General features: G+C 32.7%; 1 protein-coding gene across 2 annotated transcripts in view; it reads right to left on the minus strand.

Moving 5' to 3' along the window:
- Positions 1 to 4,242: 4,242 nt before the first annotated feature.
- The window catches only part of LOC127734578 (uncharacterized), a 41,800-nt gene continuing 28,438 nt past the window's right edge, over positions 4,243 to 17,604 (minus strand). The window contains exons 2-6 of one of the 2 annotated variants that reach the window (XM_052244522.1): positions 16,376 to 16,807; positions 15,010 to 15,441; positions 14,081 to 14,224; positions 10,139 to 10,462; positions 4,243 to 8,848 (exon numbers count right to left, since the gene is read on the minus strand). In XM_052244522.1, coding sequence (XP_052100482.1) covers positions 6,704 to 8,848; positions 10,139 to 10,462; positions 14,081 to 14,224; positions 15,010 to 15,441; positions 16,376 to 16,807 — 3,477 coding nt within the window. In that variant the 3' untranslated portion in view covers positions 4,243 to 6,703. The remainder of the gene's footprint in view (positions 8,849 to 10,138; positions 10,463 to 14,080; positions 14,225 to 15,009; positions 15,442 to 16,375; positions 16,808 to 17,604) is intronic. The other variant, XM_052244524.1, reaches the window with a different exon arrangement.

The raw sequence follows: 17,604 nt of genomic DNA on the forward strand, positions 1-17,604 counted from the left end.
ATGTCTGTCATATTTGTTTTTCGTAAATTGTTTTGTTATAAATTAGGCCGTTAGTTTTCTAAATTGAATTGTTTCATATTTTTCATGTCGGGGTCTTTCATAGCCGACTATACGGTAATGGTTTTTCTCATTGTTGAAGGCCGTACGGTCGCCTATAATCGCTTACATCCACTTCATTTGAACGTTGATGGATAGTTTTCTCATTGGCAATCATACCACATCTCCTTATTTTAATGTTAGTTGTTCATTATCTTTGGCTAAGTTTGACATCAATGTTCAATTTGTTTTAAATTTAGATGCATGTAAGGCTTGACAGAGATTATCGTATACGTTGGATGGGTTTACTTTTTTACAAGTAAAACATAAGATATAAATTTGTTCATGTCTGACCAATAACCATAACAAATATCTATGGGTCAAACAGTACCTTCTGCCTAACCTGAGACTGCTGCTCTCAGTGTAAAAGTGAGTAATGTTGACTACCAAAAACTACGTTTATCAATGAAATACAGTAACAACGAATACTAACAAAATATAAGTTTCGCAGGGGATCTAAGTTCGTTTTTTGTAAAATTCCATGAAGGTTTGCTTAATTGATTGATTGTTGTTTGCTTTACGTCCAGTCACAAATATTTCACATGCATGTTAAGGACGATCTGATCACGAATGGTTGGCAAAGTTATTAAAGTTTTAAAAGTTTAACCAAAGCATGTACCTAAATGTTGACTGCTGAAAAAACTAAGTCCATTTTTTTTGTAAATACTGAAAAATTTGTGGAAAATCAATATTTACCCGTGATGATATCCCTTAATTATTAAGAAATGTTTGAAAAAGCTTTCTAAAACTGAATGAAAGTTTTGAAAGTCCCTTCATCAGCTAACAAACCAGAAAAAATGAAAAACAAATATTTTAGATAACGGAAAAACTTCTGTCAAAATTTCGTAATATTCAATGATTATTTGACAAAGTTATTGATGTCTAAGAAAACTTGACTGAAACTATAAAATGTTGACGCCCACGACGGAATGCATGCATGTGGGAATCGCTTTGTGTCGCCTTCAACGACGAGACAAACAATGATCTGGCGTGTGGAAAATTATAACACACATTTTGTCATGGATCGAAATTATAATCATAGACGTCCAAAAGTTTTGATATTTATATCAGAAAAGTAAGAAAAACAATCGAAACTATTTATAGGAGCGTGCATGAGAGACAATGTCATTTGAAATACACATAAAAGCTTTTAGTGTTGGTCATCCTGAAAGTTGTTGCTCTGTCTACAATAGTAGTGGGCATTAAGTATCCTGGTCCATGACTCTGCTAGTCTGTCCATTGGTTACATATCGGGTTAAAGTTGTAATTTAAGGAAGTTAACCATGAATTTGTGGTCACATCAACTTGATACTAATTTCACATTTTCATTATGATGTGAACTTAAAACACCCCTTTTATCTGAAATCCTAGATTTAGTGGATTGTTAATCTCTAAATTATCATTAAAATTGATCAGGTTAAATTTTTGGTTCAAGGTAGTTTTGCAATGTAGCTGTGGTCACATCAACTTGAAACTTAGTACACAGTCATGTTCATCAAATATATATATATGTCAGTCAAATTTTTGTTTTGACCCAGATTTCAAGGTCAAGTTACTGAAGAAGGATATCTGAAAGTGCGAGCAGGGCATAGTGTCCTATATGGACATTTTCTTCAAACAATATCTTTTATAGAATTACACAATGTTTTAGATTAAGGTAATCGTTCCGCTTTTACTTGTTTCACATTACGAATAGGTTGACCGATACAATGTATCCATGTCTCAAATCACAGAAACATGTTTTCGTATTTAAATACAAGAAAAGTCGTCTGATCTCTATACATTTACCGATAATGTCCTATTCCTTATTTAGACTTTTTGACATGCATAAGGAGTCACTTATCCTTTCGATGCACTCGGTCTCACTCTTCTTGCAGATCATTTAATTCCCTCGTTTTTTTGTGTTTTTATGCCCCACCAACGATAGTAGAGGGCATTATGTTTTTCGGTCTGTGCGTCCGTCTGTCCCGCTTCAGGTTAAAGTTTTTGGTCAAGGTAGTTTTTTAAAGAAGCCAAGTCCAATCAACTTGAAACTTAGTACTCATGTTACCTATGATATGATCTTTCTAATTTTAATGCCAAATTAGTTTTTCGACCCCAATTTCACGGTCCACTGAACATAGAAAATGATAGTGCGAGTGGGGTATCCGTGTACTATGGACACATTCTTGTTTTTTATATCTTATCTTTACCTTCGTAAATGCATTTACGAGTTTGAACATCGGTAAACTATAGTTGCCTCTAACTTCTCTTAACACAAGATGAAATTTTCTACAATGTCAGGATTTGATGTATTTTGCTTGTCCTGCTAGCCTTTCTTTAGTATTTCCACAAGGTTTCTTTAACAAATTTGAACAATGCTGTTGTTATAACTTTTTTTTATGCATATGTGAAGTCACAAAGGATCTAATTTTCTAACCTCCAGGATAACATTCAATCAAATTTAAGTATAATGTAAACATGTTTAACTCCGCCTATTTATATTGGTTGCAGATGTCAATCTTATTTACAATGCTTGAGCAAACGTTTATACAAACAAAGCAAGTAAGCCAACCAAAGTCTCACTCTACAAGCATAAGGAAATTAGCTCTAAATAAGTTTAAGACTCTAATAATTTGCCAATATTATTTTCGTGAAAAAAAACCCGATTTGCCATGACCTTGTTAATATATTATTGTACTAGTCCCACCCATGACCTATTGAGAGTTGTTTTTTTTCTGTAACGAGGATGTAATATTTTGGGACATATATTTAGCATCTAATCGAGCGAGATCTGAGCTTATAGAAATTATAAAGTGTTGAGACAGAGAAATGTCTCGCCAGTAGGTATAATACCACCAAAACAGTCATCCAACAGGTTTATATTAAAATAGTACAAAAACAAACTAGACATCATTGAGAAAAAAAACAAACTAAACATCATTGAGATGGAAGCCATCTCTGTGGGCCCAGCTGTAAATAACGTGTGGTAAAAAATTTGTATCTTTACCATAGGACATGGGGTTGTCAACTGAAACCAAAGTTTTTGACCTTGACCTTTGACCTAGGAAGTTGTACATACATAATGACACACCCTCTGGTGTTGGTTAATATACATGTCAAGTATAAAGAATGAAATTATAACGGTTCTCTAGATATAGAGCGGACACAATTTGTTACAGAAGGATAGACTGATCACTATAGGGCGACCCGCCACTAGGCAGAGCCCTAATAATCCCCATAATCCTAGTTGGAGGGCCATATAATCTCCATGAAAATGAAATGTGCTAATCCTTATACAACTGCATACCAAATATCATGGGCTTACCATTAGAGGTTCCTCCTAAACTGATCTAATCACAAACTTGAACATTTAAACTATGCAAAAGTTTCAAAATAATTGCTAATGCTAAAACCACTGCAAACCAAATATCATTGACTTACCATTTGTGTTTTCTCTTAAACTGACCTTATCACATACTTTGACTAATTGTAGACACTGACAGAAACAGCAAACCTGTCGCTTTTTCAACAAAAAAAGTTCAATTACTCCTCAATAAATTTATAAAAAACAAAAGGGAGCTTATTTTAATAGATATAAACCAGTCACCAAAGATTCATGAAAACTGCTCAAAGCATTTTTGAGTTATTATCCGACAGACAACGGTATACCATAATACGTCCCGAAAAACTGGCGTTTAAAAATGATATTTATTAACACAATCCCTTGAACCAGTGACCTGTTTGAACAAATGAATGTGTTATATGATACAGCTGTTGTAAAATCAAGGACATTCAGTGGATATGAAAATAGGAATGAAGAAAAATGAAATTTAACAAGTTTTATGAAGCAATTAATGTTATTGTTGAAAATGTTCCATCATTTTGTTGAGGATAACAAGTGATGGATACATTAATTCACTTGTTGCAAAGTAGTTAAGATCTTAGGTAATGAATACAAACACCAATGTTAGAAGGTAGAACAAAGGGTTATAAAGGGACATACCTCAAGAACACTAAGAGTGACGCCACCAAATTCGAACTTGATCAGAGTTTTGTGGTAAAAAGCATTGTGTATAAGTTTCATAACATTTAGTTGAGACAAACTCAGACAAGGGTAACACTTGATGCCCATTCCGCTGTGGCAGAGGCATAATAAAAACACAATTGTGTATATGTAAGTTTATTGCAAAAAATTTATAAAACATTGACACAACATCATCAATATTATATAAAAGTCTGTAAATAATACTGTTTTAATCAGAGGTCTGACCATATCTTTTTTTTCTAAATACAAAGAATTTGTCAATATACAAAGTTATTTTTTTTGTTTTTACAAATAAATGTCACATGATAGAGGTCTAAAAGGAACTGAAAATGTATCATACACACTATCAAAACAGTTGTGTATCAAATATTATTTTGGTAGTGGGTACATTTGAACATACCTCTTCTATAGGGAATGCTGTACATAGTGGATCATAATAGGGTCATCTTAGACACTTCATAATATTATATACTAATTTTGTCATCAACATTTTTCGAAATTTTGATTAAAATTCTAAAAAATTTATTCAAAAGAGTAAAATATTACTGTAAATCTCTAATTCATCTATAACAAATACAACAAATTCCTAGTAAAATTCCTCAAAATACAACATCCAAAAAAAATTGCACTAAAAATATGTGACTTTAAATGAACATTAAAATGTATTGCACAAGCCCCATTGGCTTGACATACTCAATATTCTATTTTTACACTAACACATGATCTTTCTACATGGTACATATACTATTGAGGTGAAACCTATTTAATGCAATATTTACAATTTACAAGAATTAAATTGAACATTTAAAAAGAGTGAGTGCTACAAAAGTGGCATTGATCACCCAACAAATTTGTCATGCTTTTAGTTTTAGCTTTTTGAATAACTTCTGTTTCATAAATTACAACATTTTGTTAACGTTAACCCTAAACTATTTTGGAGCCACAAGTTGTTTTTAAGATATCATTGCTCAAAATGTGATTTTGCTTCACTGGTCTCTTCTGCTTGAAAAGCGTGGTTGACACATTTTGTCAATCCACCTAGTTTAAAATATTTACACCAAGAGGCTCTTAAGGAGCAATATCTAAATTAATTTTTTTAAATAAAGAAGAAAGAAAAAGAGTGAAATGTTTTTGCTATGATTGAAATTTGTGTTTAACAGATTATTACTTGTTATTTACATATAGGTCAATGTGCAATATCTCAACCAACACAGGTCTTTGATTGTTGCCTCATGCTGATGTTGATCCATGCCCAGTCATTTTTACTCAATTATCGTGTAATATATCGTGCAGTATATGCAGAAAAATGTAACCAATTCTCAAAATAAGATTTCCTTGAAGTCTGATGAATCATCTAAGAGATTTATTTTTTCAGCCTTCATACAAAATATTATCTAAATCTAGTCCTTTTTACTGAAACCATTATAAACAAAGTCAGTGCACAAAATCAGCCTGATCAAGAGCAAAAAACAGAATTCTCCAATATATGCAAAACATTCAATTCTATATTTCGGTCCAATGACTAGAAGTAGTATATTTTCTTTTAAAACAAGACCATAATGTTACATAGGCCTAAGGTCTGAGAAAGAAACACTATCAGTAATCTCCATAAGTGCTTCTAACTAGTATGTCAATTTAAAATAAATATTGTTCAATATGGGTATAAACAGCTTCACTAGATCTTGTTTTCTATGTGCTTTGCAACAAAGAATCAACTACTTTTTATAAGAATATGACACCTTTTGAAAGAACTTATAATTTAACATTCTTACCGAAGACATTTTTTGATTCAAACAGGACAATGTGAGAAACTCAAAATTAGTCATCATCCAAAATGTCTACACCCTTTCCTAGCTAACCCAAAATAGAGGGACACAGCTCTGTTCACCCTTCTGTCCTATTCATTTTTGCTTTCAGAAGTAAAATAAAAAAAAAAAGTTTAACTATTGGGAAAAGCTTAAATACATTCATCACATCATGTTCATGACATTAATTTTAGCACAAATATGTTTAATTTTTTTAAACTTTAAACATGATCCCTTTGTCAGGCAAGAAACTGTACTAGCATGCCCTTCATATTAAAACTGTGCCCCACTGCCCTTAAATCCTAGAACACTGCTTCATATAATGCACATTAATTCAATTATTTCATTTTAAGAGAAGACCCGATATAGGGTACCGGTATAAAAATTGGGAGATGAAAATATATAATGCACAAGGCATTAAACAAAAAGCAAAATAACATGCATGTCTGAACCAGCAAAGACCAGCTTTGATTAATATACAATTAAATGAAAACTTAGCCGAGGAAATTTACGTATTTGTTTAAAACACAGAATTAGCCTATCTACCTAGCAAAAGATTGTTTATAACCACCATCAATAGTTAATTAGAACCTTTTTAAGAATGTCAAAACTTCTAATAATATAATACAATGAGCTGTTGGTCATGCAAATGGGACATATCATTAACAAAAAAAAACATTGTACCAAAAGAGATTACCAAAACCATCAAATACTACACAACAATATCAAAAGATTGTTGATAACTACTAGTTATTATATATCCATCCATTATATATCATTCTCCCTTATTCATGACTATTTGGAACTCTCCTATTTTCATTAATGGTTCATCAAGGTCTTCAACAACTTCACTTGATGCTTTTGCTTGTTCATGAAGTTTGCGAACTTTTTCATCCAGTAATGATCCTAATCTACTAGTCTTTCTACATGTATCTAATTTTGATTTACTGAATATTTTGTTTGATTCGGGAGGTGGGTTTTCAGCTATATCATCTGAAAGTTGTTTATCAGTTGTCTCGTTTTCAGGTTCAGGTTCATTGACAATTACTCTGTAACTTTTGCCTTTTCTTCTTGAACTTGAGGATGATTCACACTTACTTTTTGCTTGCATTACAACCTGCGAATTATTTGTTAAATCATCATTTGATGCTGAAGCTGTGTTTGTATCTTGATTTTCTGTAGTGCCATTATTTAAAGAGTTACAAGATTCACTTCCATTCTGATAAAGGTACATTTGTGGGACTACTTGGCAGTTTTGAGTATTTTGAGATTCATTTGATGCAGAGGAGATAGAACTTTCTAATATGTACTGTTGCTGACTATAGCTCTCCTGAATTTGTGGAGTAACAGTAACTTGTCCATAGCCAAAGTCCATCTGAGGCTCTGTTTTGATTGCAACACCATTCAGTATTTGAGGTTCTATCTGTGAATTATCTCGAACAGCTTGTACCATAAGATGGTTGATAAGACCCTGATAAGATGTATTAAATGCTGCACTATCTTGACTATATCCTGAGCTTGTTTGATTATTGGCATTACAGTTACTAGATTCTGTACCACTATTATTGTGTTTAACATAGCGAGCATTGTTTTCTCCACGGCAATACAAGTTGTTACCTTCACTTGAATTAAACGAGGACTCTATTGCATTATTTACGGCTTGAGTACAACTGAAGTCACTCAATAACCAGAGATTAGTTTCATAGTTGGGCATTGCCTGCAGATCATGTAGCTTCAGCTGAAATGATGCATCCAATCTGCTGACATAATTCCTTGGGTTGAGAGGATAAATTCCATAGCTTTCGAAACAAGAGGAAATATGTGCATAAGTCAATGATTTCCTGTAAGCCTTCCCTAAAATACCACAAATATCTGGCATTGAAACAGCCATGTAGCCTTTTTGTTTGACAAATTTACTCCTCTCTTCTTCAACATCATCACCATAGTTTTGAAAAATGCCATTAAGAATTTCCCTTGCCGATTCTTCTTCCTTCTTAATAGGATGTGGGAGTGGAAATAACAAAATGTGCCAACGCTTGGCCCAATCTATATCAGAAACATTGAGATTTGTCCTCCTACTGTCATAGAACACAAGTACAAATCTATTTTGAGTATTTCTTCCTGACTGAGCAAATCGCATGAAATGATTCTGAAAATAATCTCGTAATGTACTACAATCTTTTCGAACTGTATTAGCAAACATTGCTTGAGTACCTGGTGGTGATTGAGAAATGACATCTGTTACTATTTCATCAGATTGTAAAACATAGTATGGAGGTAAAGTTGTACCCAGACCATTAGAACAACCAACCACAGATGTTAATTTTTGTTGAGTAGTTTTGCACTGATTCGATCTACTAAATCTCTTCCGTGGAACTAATTTCAAAGGATTGTATTCCAGAGTTATATCAACTTCATCCATAACATATACAAGCTCTGGTCGTTCAAAAAATTTGTGTTTATTGAAAATTTTATTCAACTCCATAAAATATTTTTTAATATCCTGAGGGATAGGGCTTCGTCCCTCTCTATTGACCATACCTAAAGGAGGCCATCTCTTGACAAAATCAAGATACCATGAATCACTAAGAGTGATAGAGCCTTCAATTTCTTGTGATGCACTGGCCAATTCAGATCCAAATTCAATGATTTCTTTTGTGGTCAATATGAAACCACATTTCTCCATCATCTTTATATATTCAATGAGTTTCCTTTCATCTCTATCATTTATAAGTGATGGTGTTGATGGCTGTGTTAGTTGTTCAGTATCCTGAGGTAATTTATTACGAACATGGTCCTTAAGAGTTGAGGCTGGGACTCCAAACATTCGTGCAGCCTTCATTATCGGAGTATTAAATTTCATAACATAGTGAGCAGCAGTGGTCAGGGAATCTTTTGAATATTGCCTATAGTTTGATCTCTAAAAGAGAAGAAGATTTTTTTTGTTATTAATCTGAACCACTTCAGCATGAAAAATGTTTGCTATCTCCATTAAATAGACTTTGTATTATAACAAGGATACAGAATTATTTCTTCTGCTTGTTAGTCATATGTAACAGTTTTAAGCCATCTAAAATATTTGCTCAAAATGTGGGTTGAAAAAAGGTACCTAAACAATCAATCAAAATGGAACATAAATCTACTCCATCAGTAGGGTCTTGCACAGTTAACTAAGGGATAAGAGGGTATTTGTTAAGCATTCTTGTATTCTTCTTGTTATTTTCAAAAATGGTTTACTTGTCATGGGACCTGGAATATTGCAGCCTGGTTGACATTGTTTTAGGCATGTTTATGCTATGGTGATGTTTTAACTTTGTAACCTCTTTTCAAAGACCTGGTTAATCAGCTGTTTAGCCAACATATCATGTCAACAGTTTACAGGCAAATGGAATCAGTAAAAAGTCATTGTAAATGCAAACTACAGGAAGCTTGGTCTGGACCAAAAGTCATAAGACAGTGAATGTAAGTCCCTATTAGTTACATTGAAAAACAGGCTATCGGTTGTCCTTTGACAAAACACACAAAACAGAACAAATATCTACAAATACTTGAATGTGAATGGTCAATTTTCTTTGTGAAGTTTACACTTTGATAGACCATGTTGCCTTAACAACTTCCTTACCTATGCAAGCATGTGTCAATTTCACTGTGATATATTCATATATTATGATACACATAAATAATATCCTGGGACTTCAAGAAAAGTGAAATTAAAAGAAAAATAATAAAAAAATATTTTGATGGAGTATTATAATGGTAAACTGGGCAGCTGACTACCAAACTTTACATGTAAGTCTAAATGACTTTAATCAGTTTGAGAGTTAATCTGCCCAATTTTCACGTCAATAATCCTATAATGTCTTTTCAAACATGTATGGTCTACTGTGTAATGCTAATGCATCAGAACTGTCCATTTTCTAAAATCTTAATACCTTCGTTCATGCTTTTCTGCAAATAACATATAGGAAGTCATATAAAAGACTAATTTCAGAATGATGTTTGAGATGTAGTCAATGAAACAGAAAAACTTCCCAAAAGACATTACTACAATTAAGAATATCTATATGTCCATTTTTTTTATCTTGAAACCCCCCCCCCCCCACCAAAACCTTAATTTTCATTCGTGGTTAATTTGCATTGTTGGCCTGCTGACTCATTTTTTATTTTACCCCATGTTTTATTCATATGTTTATCATTTGATTTTACTTACATCATTAGATGCTGCATTAAGTTTATCTGAATCTGAATTGTTGTCTGGTATCTCTGGAGAAAGAACCATAGTGGAGGACTCAGTTGACGTTTTTGTCTCAGTACTTTCAGTCCTTGCTTTTTTGATTGGAGGTTGACCTACATCAGTGTTTAGTTTCTCTACAGCATGTAACTTGTCTCTCAATGTTGATTGTGGGATACCAAACTTCTCCGACACTTCCCTGTATGAAGCTTTGGTTTCCATTGAGTATTTACAAGCTTCCATCAGCTGTTCCTGAGTATACTTCCTGTACTGGTCTCTACATTTGTGCTTTTTGAAAATATTCTGAAATTGATAGAAATTATCTCTCCTTTTAACAAGTACTTTCAAAAAGACAGTTGTCAAATTAATATTTATAGCTTAATGTTAATAATGCATTGCGAAATAAATGGGGAATGTGTCCATGGGACACAGATGATGCCCCCCCTTGCATATCATATAAAGTTATAAAGGCATATAACTGAAGAACGGTAAAAGTGACACTACCCAAATTTGTACTTGATCTAAGTTTTGTGGTAATAAGTATTGTGTACAAGTTTCATAACATTTAGTTGAGGCAAACTTAAGTAAGAGAACTGAAAGGAAAAATTCAGCAATTTTTCCATTTGTAAAGGGCCATAACTCTAGAACAGTAAAAGTGACACCACCAAATTTCATACTTGATCTGTGTTTTGTGGTAATAAGCATTGTGTATAAGTTTCATAACATTTGGTTGAGGCTAACCCAAGTTAGAGAACAGAAACGAAAAATTTAGCAATTTTTATAAGACCGCAAAAAAAGACACATTGGTTTTCGCACTCTAACATTAGTTTAAGTGAATGGATATCTCTATGAAATTTTACCATAAGGTTCAATACCACAAAAGGAAGGTGGGGATTGATTTTGGGGGTTATGGTACCAACAGTTAAGGAATAAGGGGCCAAAAATAAGCATTTTTGTAACTTCCAGACATAACTTGTGTGTTAGTGTATGGATCTCTCTGACATTGTACCACAAGGTTCCATATCACAAAGGGAATGCTGGGATTGATTTTGGGGGTAATTGCCTCCAAATTTTAGGAATTAGGGGCCAAAAAGGGGCAAAAAACAAGCATTTTTCTAATTTCATGACATTAACATGTGTGTAAGTGTATGGATCTCTCTGACATTGTACCACAAGGTTCCATATCACAAAGGGAATGCTAGGATTGATTTTGGGGGTAATTGCCTCCAAATTTTAGGAATTAGGGGCCAAAAACAAGCATTTTTCTAGTTTCATGACAATAACTTGTGTGTAAGTGTATGGATCTTTATGAAATTGTACTACAAGGTTCCATATCACAAAGGGAAAGCTGGAATTGAGTTTGGGGATAATTGCCCTAAACGTTTAGGAATTAGGGGCCATAAAGGGGCAAAAAAACAAGCATTTTTCTAGTTTCAGGACAATAACTTGTGTGTAGGTGTATGGATCTTTATGAAATTGTATTGCAAGGTTCCATATCACAAAGGGAAAGCTGGGTTTGAATTTGGGGATAATTGCCCTAAACGTTTAGGAATTTGGGGCCAAAAAGGGGCAAAAAAACAAGCATTTTTCTAGTTTCCAGGCAATAACTTGTGTTCAAGTGTATGGATCTCTCTGAAATTGAACTGCAAGGTACCATACCACAAAGGGAAGGCTGGGGTTGAGTTTGGGGGTGATGAATCATAAGGGGGTTCAAAAAATTTGGGGAGGGGGGGATTTTTTTTCCCTAATTTTTCTTTAAAATTTTCCATTTTAAATTGGTTATTTCTGATTCATATATAAAAGCAAATAATAATGATATGGTTTGAATAGGTAAATTAAAAAATTTTAAGTTCTTAGACCATATTCATTCTGTGTCAGAAACCTATGCTGTGTCAAATATTTAATTACAATCCAAATTCAGTGCTGTATCAAGCTTGAATGTTGTGTCCATACTTGCCCCAACTGTTCAGGGTTCGACCTCTACGGTCGTATTAAGCTGCGCCCCAGCGGAGCATTTTATTCCATTTGTAAAGGGGCATAACTCTAGAACTGTAAAAGTGACATCACCAAATTTCATACATGATCTGTGTTTTGGGGTAATAAGCATTGTGTATAAGTTTCATAACATTTGGTTGAGGCAAACTAAAGTGAGAGAAGGGAAACATTTTTCCATTTGTAAAGGGGCATAACTCTAGAACAGTTAAAGTGACGCCACCAAAATTCATACTTGATCTGTGTTTTGTAGTAATAAGCATTGTGTATAAGTTTCATAACATTTGGTTGAGGCAAATTAAAGTAAGAGAACGGAAACAAAAAAAATCAGCAATTTTTCCATTTATAAAGGGGCATAACTCTAGAACGGTTGAAGTGACACCACCAAAATTCAAGCTTGATCTGTGTTTTGTGGTAATAAGCATTGTGTATAAGTTTCATAACATTTGGTTGAGGCAAACTAAAGTTAAGAGATCTGGAAACCAACTTTAGGACGTACGTACGTACAGACGGACAAGGGTAAAACTTAATGTCCCCTCCGCTACGACGGGGGCATAAAAATATTAAATAAATTATAATTATCCTCATTTCAGACTAATTATCAAATGGATTATTTTTTATGAAATAAAGGGCTTTGGAGGACTCATTTTATTAAGGTTTTACTGTATATCATAAAGTGACATGACAACATCAAATTCATCCAGCAGATCTTTGGTGAACTTCAATTAGAATAATGTATTTAATTTGTTACATGAATTCATCATAATTCTAATGATATTTTTTTCTATAAATGGTATGTTAAGCTTTGGTCTACTTGAAGATAAAGTTTTGTAAAACAGAATTACTACTGTATAAAGTACATTTATAAATTTCTGATACAATCGATACCGTGGATTCGTTTTGTTTTCATGGATTGAGGAAAAATTATATCACGAAAATTGGTTTCGCACGAATAATAATGAATTCACAGTAGTATCAGTATATCAAACTCAATAAGTACATGAAGGACACATACAAGTGTGGCAAAAAGTTGGATTCCTTCCCCATCATACATTTCATTTTACTATCTCCTTTCATTTAATTGTTTTCAATTAAGATTATCTTTCCCTGCTTGTTCAATTATTAATTGTAAATAGTCCAGGTTTTGTTATTAAGATCTCTCCTATTAGAAAAAAACTGTTCAAAGATACCAAGCTTGTAATTTTGTAAGTCAGACTTGCATTTCATCTAGAAAATAAACATGATAAATGTGGATAGTGTCCACATGTGGACACAGATGATTCCATGCTTGCATATCATATAGTTATAAAGGGACATAACTGAAGAACGGTAAAAGTGACGCTACCCAAATTTGAACTTGATCTGAGTTTTGTGGTAATAAGCATTGTGTATAAGATTCATAACATTTGGTTGAGGCAAACTTAAGTTAGAGAACAGAAACGAAAAATTTAGCAATTTTTCCATTTGTAAAGGGGCATAACTCTAGAACGGTAAAAGTGATGCCACCAAAATTCAAACTTGATCTGTATTTAGTGGTAATAAGCATTGTGTATAAGTTTCATAACATTTGGTTGAGGCAAACTAAAGTTAGAGAACGGAAACCAACTTTAGGACGGACGGACGTACAGAGGTAAAACTTAATGCCCCCTCCGCTATGGTGGGGGCATAAAAACTCATCAATGACGCTTGAATAAAAAAAGTTATTATGTTCGACAATTGTTTTAACTTTTCTTTTGTTTAAAATTATATCATAGCTAAAATGTTTAAAATTAGTATGCCTGTTCTGTTTTACATTAAACTGTTTATTTTGGAACAGATGAATGTTGGTAACAACTGTTGACCTTCAGAGATGTACAACTTTGTTCAGCCAGCTTTTACCTTTTTGCCTACCAGTCATTTATAAAATAATCTACTATTCATCATAACTACCTGGAATTCTGGTCTTTGTTCAATGGCATCATATGCCTCTTTTGTCATCTGAGATACATCAGAGGAATCACCTGCATCTGGTGTAGCTGGCTCTGAATCTTGGTCAGACTGATTCTCTGACTGATTGGAATCTTGTTCAGTATTCTGTTAATATAATATATATATATATATATATATATCAGTTCATATACCCATGTTATCTTACACCACAACCAGACAGGTGTTAACAATTTTGCATGGGTCAATTCCCATGAAACAGCTTGATTCAAGTACTTTAACTGAACTCAAACTGAGCAGTATAAATTCCAAAAGTAATTCCAAAACTTGAAAGAAAACTTGAAAATATACAATCAGTTATTTGTTGAAAAAAAAAATTATTTTCTTAACCTGTTGAGAAATTTTCTTTGTTGATCTCTTTAAATTATGATAGCAGGGCTCAATCTCAAAGCAATGTTTATTTATCTTCCATATAATCAAAATATCAGGGCATATCAAATCAAATGATAACTTATTCCTGTGAATATTTTGGTCATATTCTGATATCAAAAACACAAGACATGATACATTTATACAACAAAAAATTTCAATGACATATACATTAATCTGAATGACAGTGGATCTTTTTATTCTGAGCCTTTATAAAACAGTGGGTCAGTCAAACAAAATTGGATGGAACTAAGAGTCATTCAAAGTTTTTAAATGTTACTAGAATGACATTTGATAGAAATTATAAAGATGCATATTTCAGCTACAACCAGTTTTACTTTATGACTGTGAAATATAAGAATAGGTAAGTGAAACAAACAATTTACTGGACTACATGATATAAGTTTACTTTATTTTCATAAGTAAATCTTTCTCTAGGGATGTGGGTCAAAACTAGTGCATCAGAAATAATTGATACATGTACATGGCTAATCAGGTCTTACATCATCATCAACTGAAGAATTAAAGGTTTTCAGATTTCTAGATTTGAATCTGTCAACCCATGAATGCGATCCTGCAAAATTTTCTATTCCTTTCTCTTTTGCAATTTCCTTTGCTTTATCCAGCAATTGTGTGCTTTTTATTGCTGAGTTTTGTTTTTTAGTTTCTTCAACCCATTTCAGTAGGTCTTCTTCCACATCTTGGAATGTTGATCTACGGAATTTCTTGCGTCCTGGACCAAAACATTTACTATTATGTGCTTCCATGATCCTAACACGATTGACAATGATGCCACTCAAAGTACTAGGTGCAATTCCAAATTCTTCAGCAATTTGTCTTTTTGACCTTTCACCCTTTTCCACTTCTTCTAAAAGCTCAACTTTCCTTTCAAGTGTTAAAGTTGTTATTTTCCTGTCCTCTTTATATCCTTTATTCTGAAAATGCAACAGGTAAAAAATTAAAGAGACATAACCAAAAGCTGTAATACCGCACTTCATAAAACAAAAAAAAAACAGAGTTGTAGTTTATATATGGTAAATTAAGAAATTATTGCATTCATTTATTATTGCTATTTTTTAAGAAAGGACAATAATGCAGTTTAATTATTGCGATTTCCGGAAAATCTACATACAGATATATATGTATCAGATATCAGATTGTGAGTTCATATTATTGCGATAGTCATCCAGTCGCATTATTTGCAATTATAAAAACCTCGCAATAATTTCTGAATTTACAGTACATGTATTGTGACATTCTGAGTCAAACTGATTAATGATTATTTGCTAAAGCTTTTGATGATCATATTTACCCCCTTCCTACTGCAGTAGATGTAAATTTTAATTCTATTATAAGTAGATACATGTTTTTTTGTACAATGCACATGTTGAAGTTAACACAATTTTACTACCTTTTGCTCTATTACTTGCATGAAAACCATGCAAATATAAATAACAATTTGATTTCAAAAACTTAATCTTTAACTGTTCCTGTCTACTTAAATGGAATACATGTATGAAGTCATATATGCGTCTAATATCATAAAAATATTTGACAACTTAAAAATGACCAATCAATTAATATCAAAATCATTGGAACAAGGCTCTTCAACTGTAAAGACCAAGACGATCGATCCCTAGCTTTGATTTAAGCAGTATATCTTTGATCGTCATCAGTAACTGTTATATTGCTTTGAAAAAAATGTACAAAACATATGTGCTAGTACATGCATATACGTAATCAATGAAATACATAAACTTTACAGTACAAACCTATTGAAGTATTCCATCGAATTCAAACATTTCAGAATTTAGCATAATTACTGATAATAACTGAACATTTCATAACATTTTAACTTCATGAACTTACCACTTCACATCCAGGTATGAATTTAATATTATTTCTGTTTTTAAATCTATCAATCCAACCATTAGAACCAACAAACTCAGTGATTTCTAGGTCCTTAGCTATCTCCTTTGCCTTTTCCATCAACTTAGGTCCATTGAAAGGTTCATTTGCAGACTGCCACTTAAGTACACAAAGTAGTAGCTCTTTTTCTAAGTCTTCAAATGAAGACTTTCTGAACTTCTTTCTTTCTGGTCTAAATGCCTGACTGTGGAAAGCTTCCAAGATTCTGATTCTATTAACCATGATACCACTCAGTGTACTGGGGGCTATGCCATATTCCTCGGCTAAATCACGCTTGGATCTATCACCTTTGTCTACATCAGCAATCAGTTCAGCCTTCCTTTCTAATGTCAATGTGAAAACTTTTCTGCCCTCTTTGAACTTGTCATACACCTTCAAGTTCAATAATAATAAAAATAATTGAAAAATGCTAAAATAACCTGACAAGACTTTGGAGAACAAGTTACGATATTAAATATTAATCTGAACAAACACTGGCACAAAAATTGGTACATGTCTTAACAGATATAAATGTACACCATCATTGTTTCAACTATATATATATATATATATATATATGTACCAGCCTCACAAAGTACAAACTTCAATGTATTCATGCATACATAGTACATATATTACATGGGTAGGCATAACTGGCCAGGTCAGTTTTTTGGGGCTGGGCACTTGCTATACAACCAGAAACTGGTAATACATGTACTGGGCAATATGATAGATAAACATTGAGTCATTTTAAGAAGAAAGAAAAAAGATTTCTTCCTTTTCTCTAATAATTCATTATTGCAAAGTATACATTTATATGTATATATATATAGGCAGAAGTTTTCCACATTTTAGGAAACATATGTACATTGTTTATTTCTCAGTATTTGTTGAAACAATCCAAATTTTAAAAAAATGCATCTGATTGTAGTGTATAAGTGAATTGTAATATTTAATATCGTTAATATATTAATGGATATTCAATCATATTGGGAAATAAACACCATATTCACACTAGTAGGGTGATATCCATTTACGCGAATAATATTTACACTGGAGAAGTTAATTTTTTTCAAAGTCCTTTATATAAGATCCAATTAAAACATTAATACACAAGAAAATATTGTATTCTGGAGCTGTTCATACCTTTGAAAATAAAATTTGGCAGAAGAATAACTTACATGAACGGT

Source organism: Mytilus californianus, unplaced genomic scaffold, assembly GCF_021869535.1.
Source record: "Mytilus californianus isolate M0D057914Y unplaced genomic scaffold, xbMytCali1.0.p SCAF_3, whole genome shotgun sequence".
Taxonomy (NCBI): domain Eukaryota; kingdom Metazoa; phylum Mollusca; class Bivalvia; order Mytilida; family Mytilidae; genus Mytilus; species Mytilus californianus.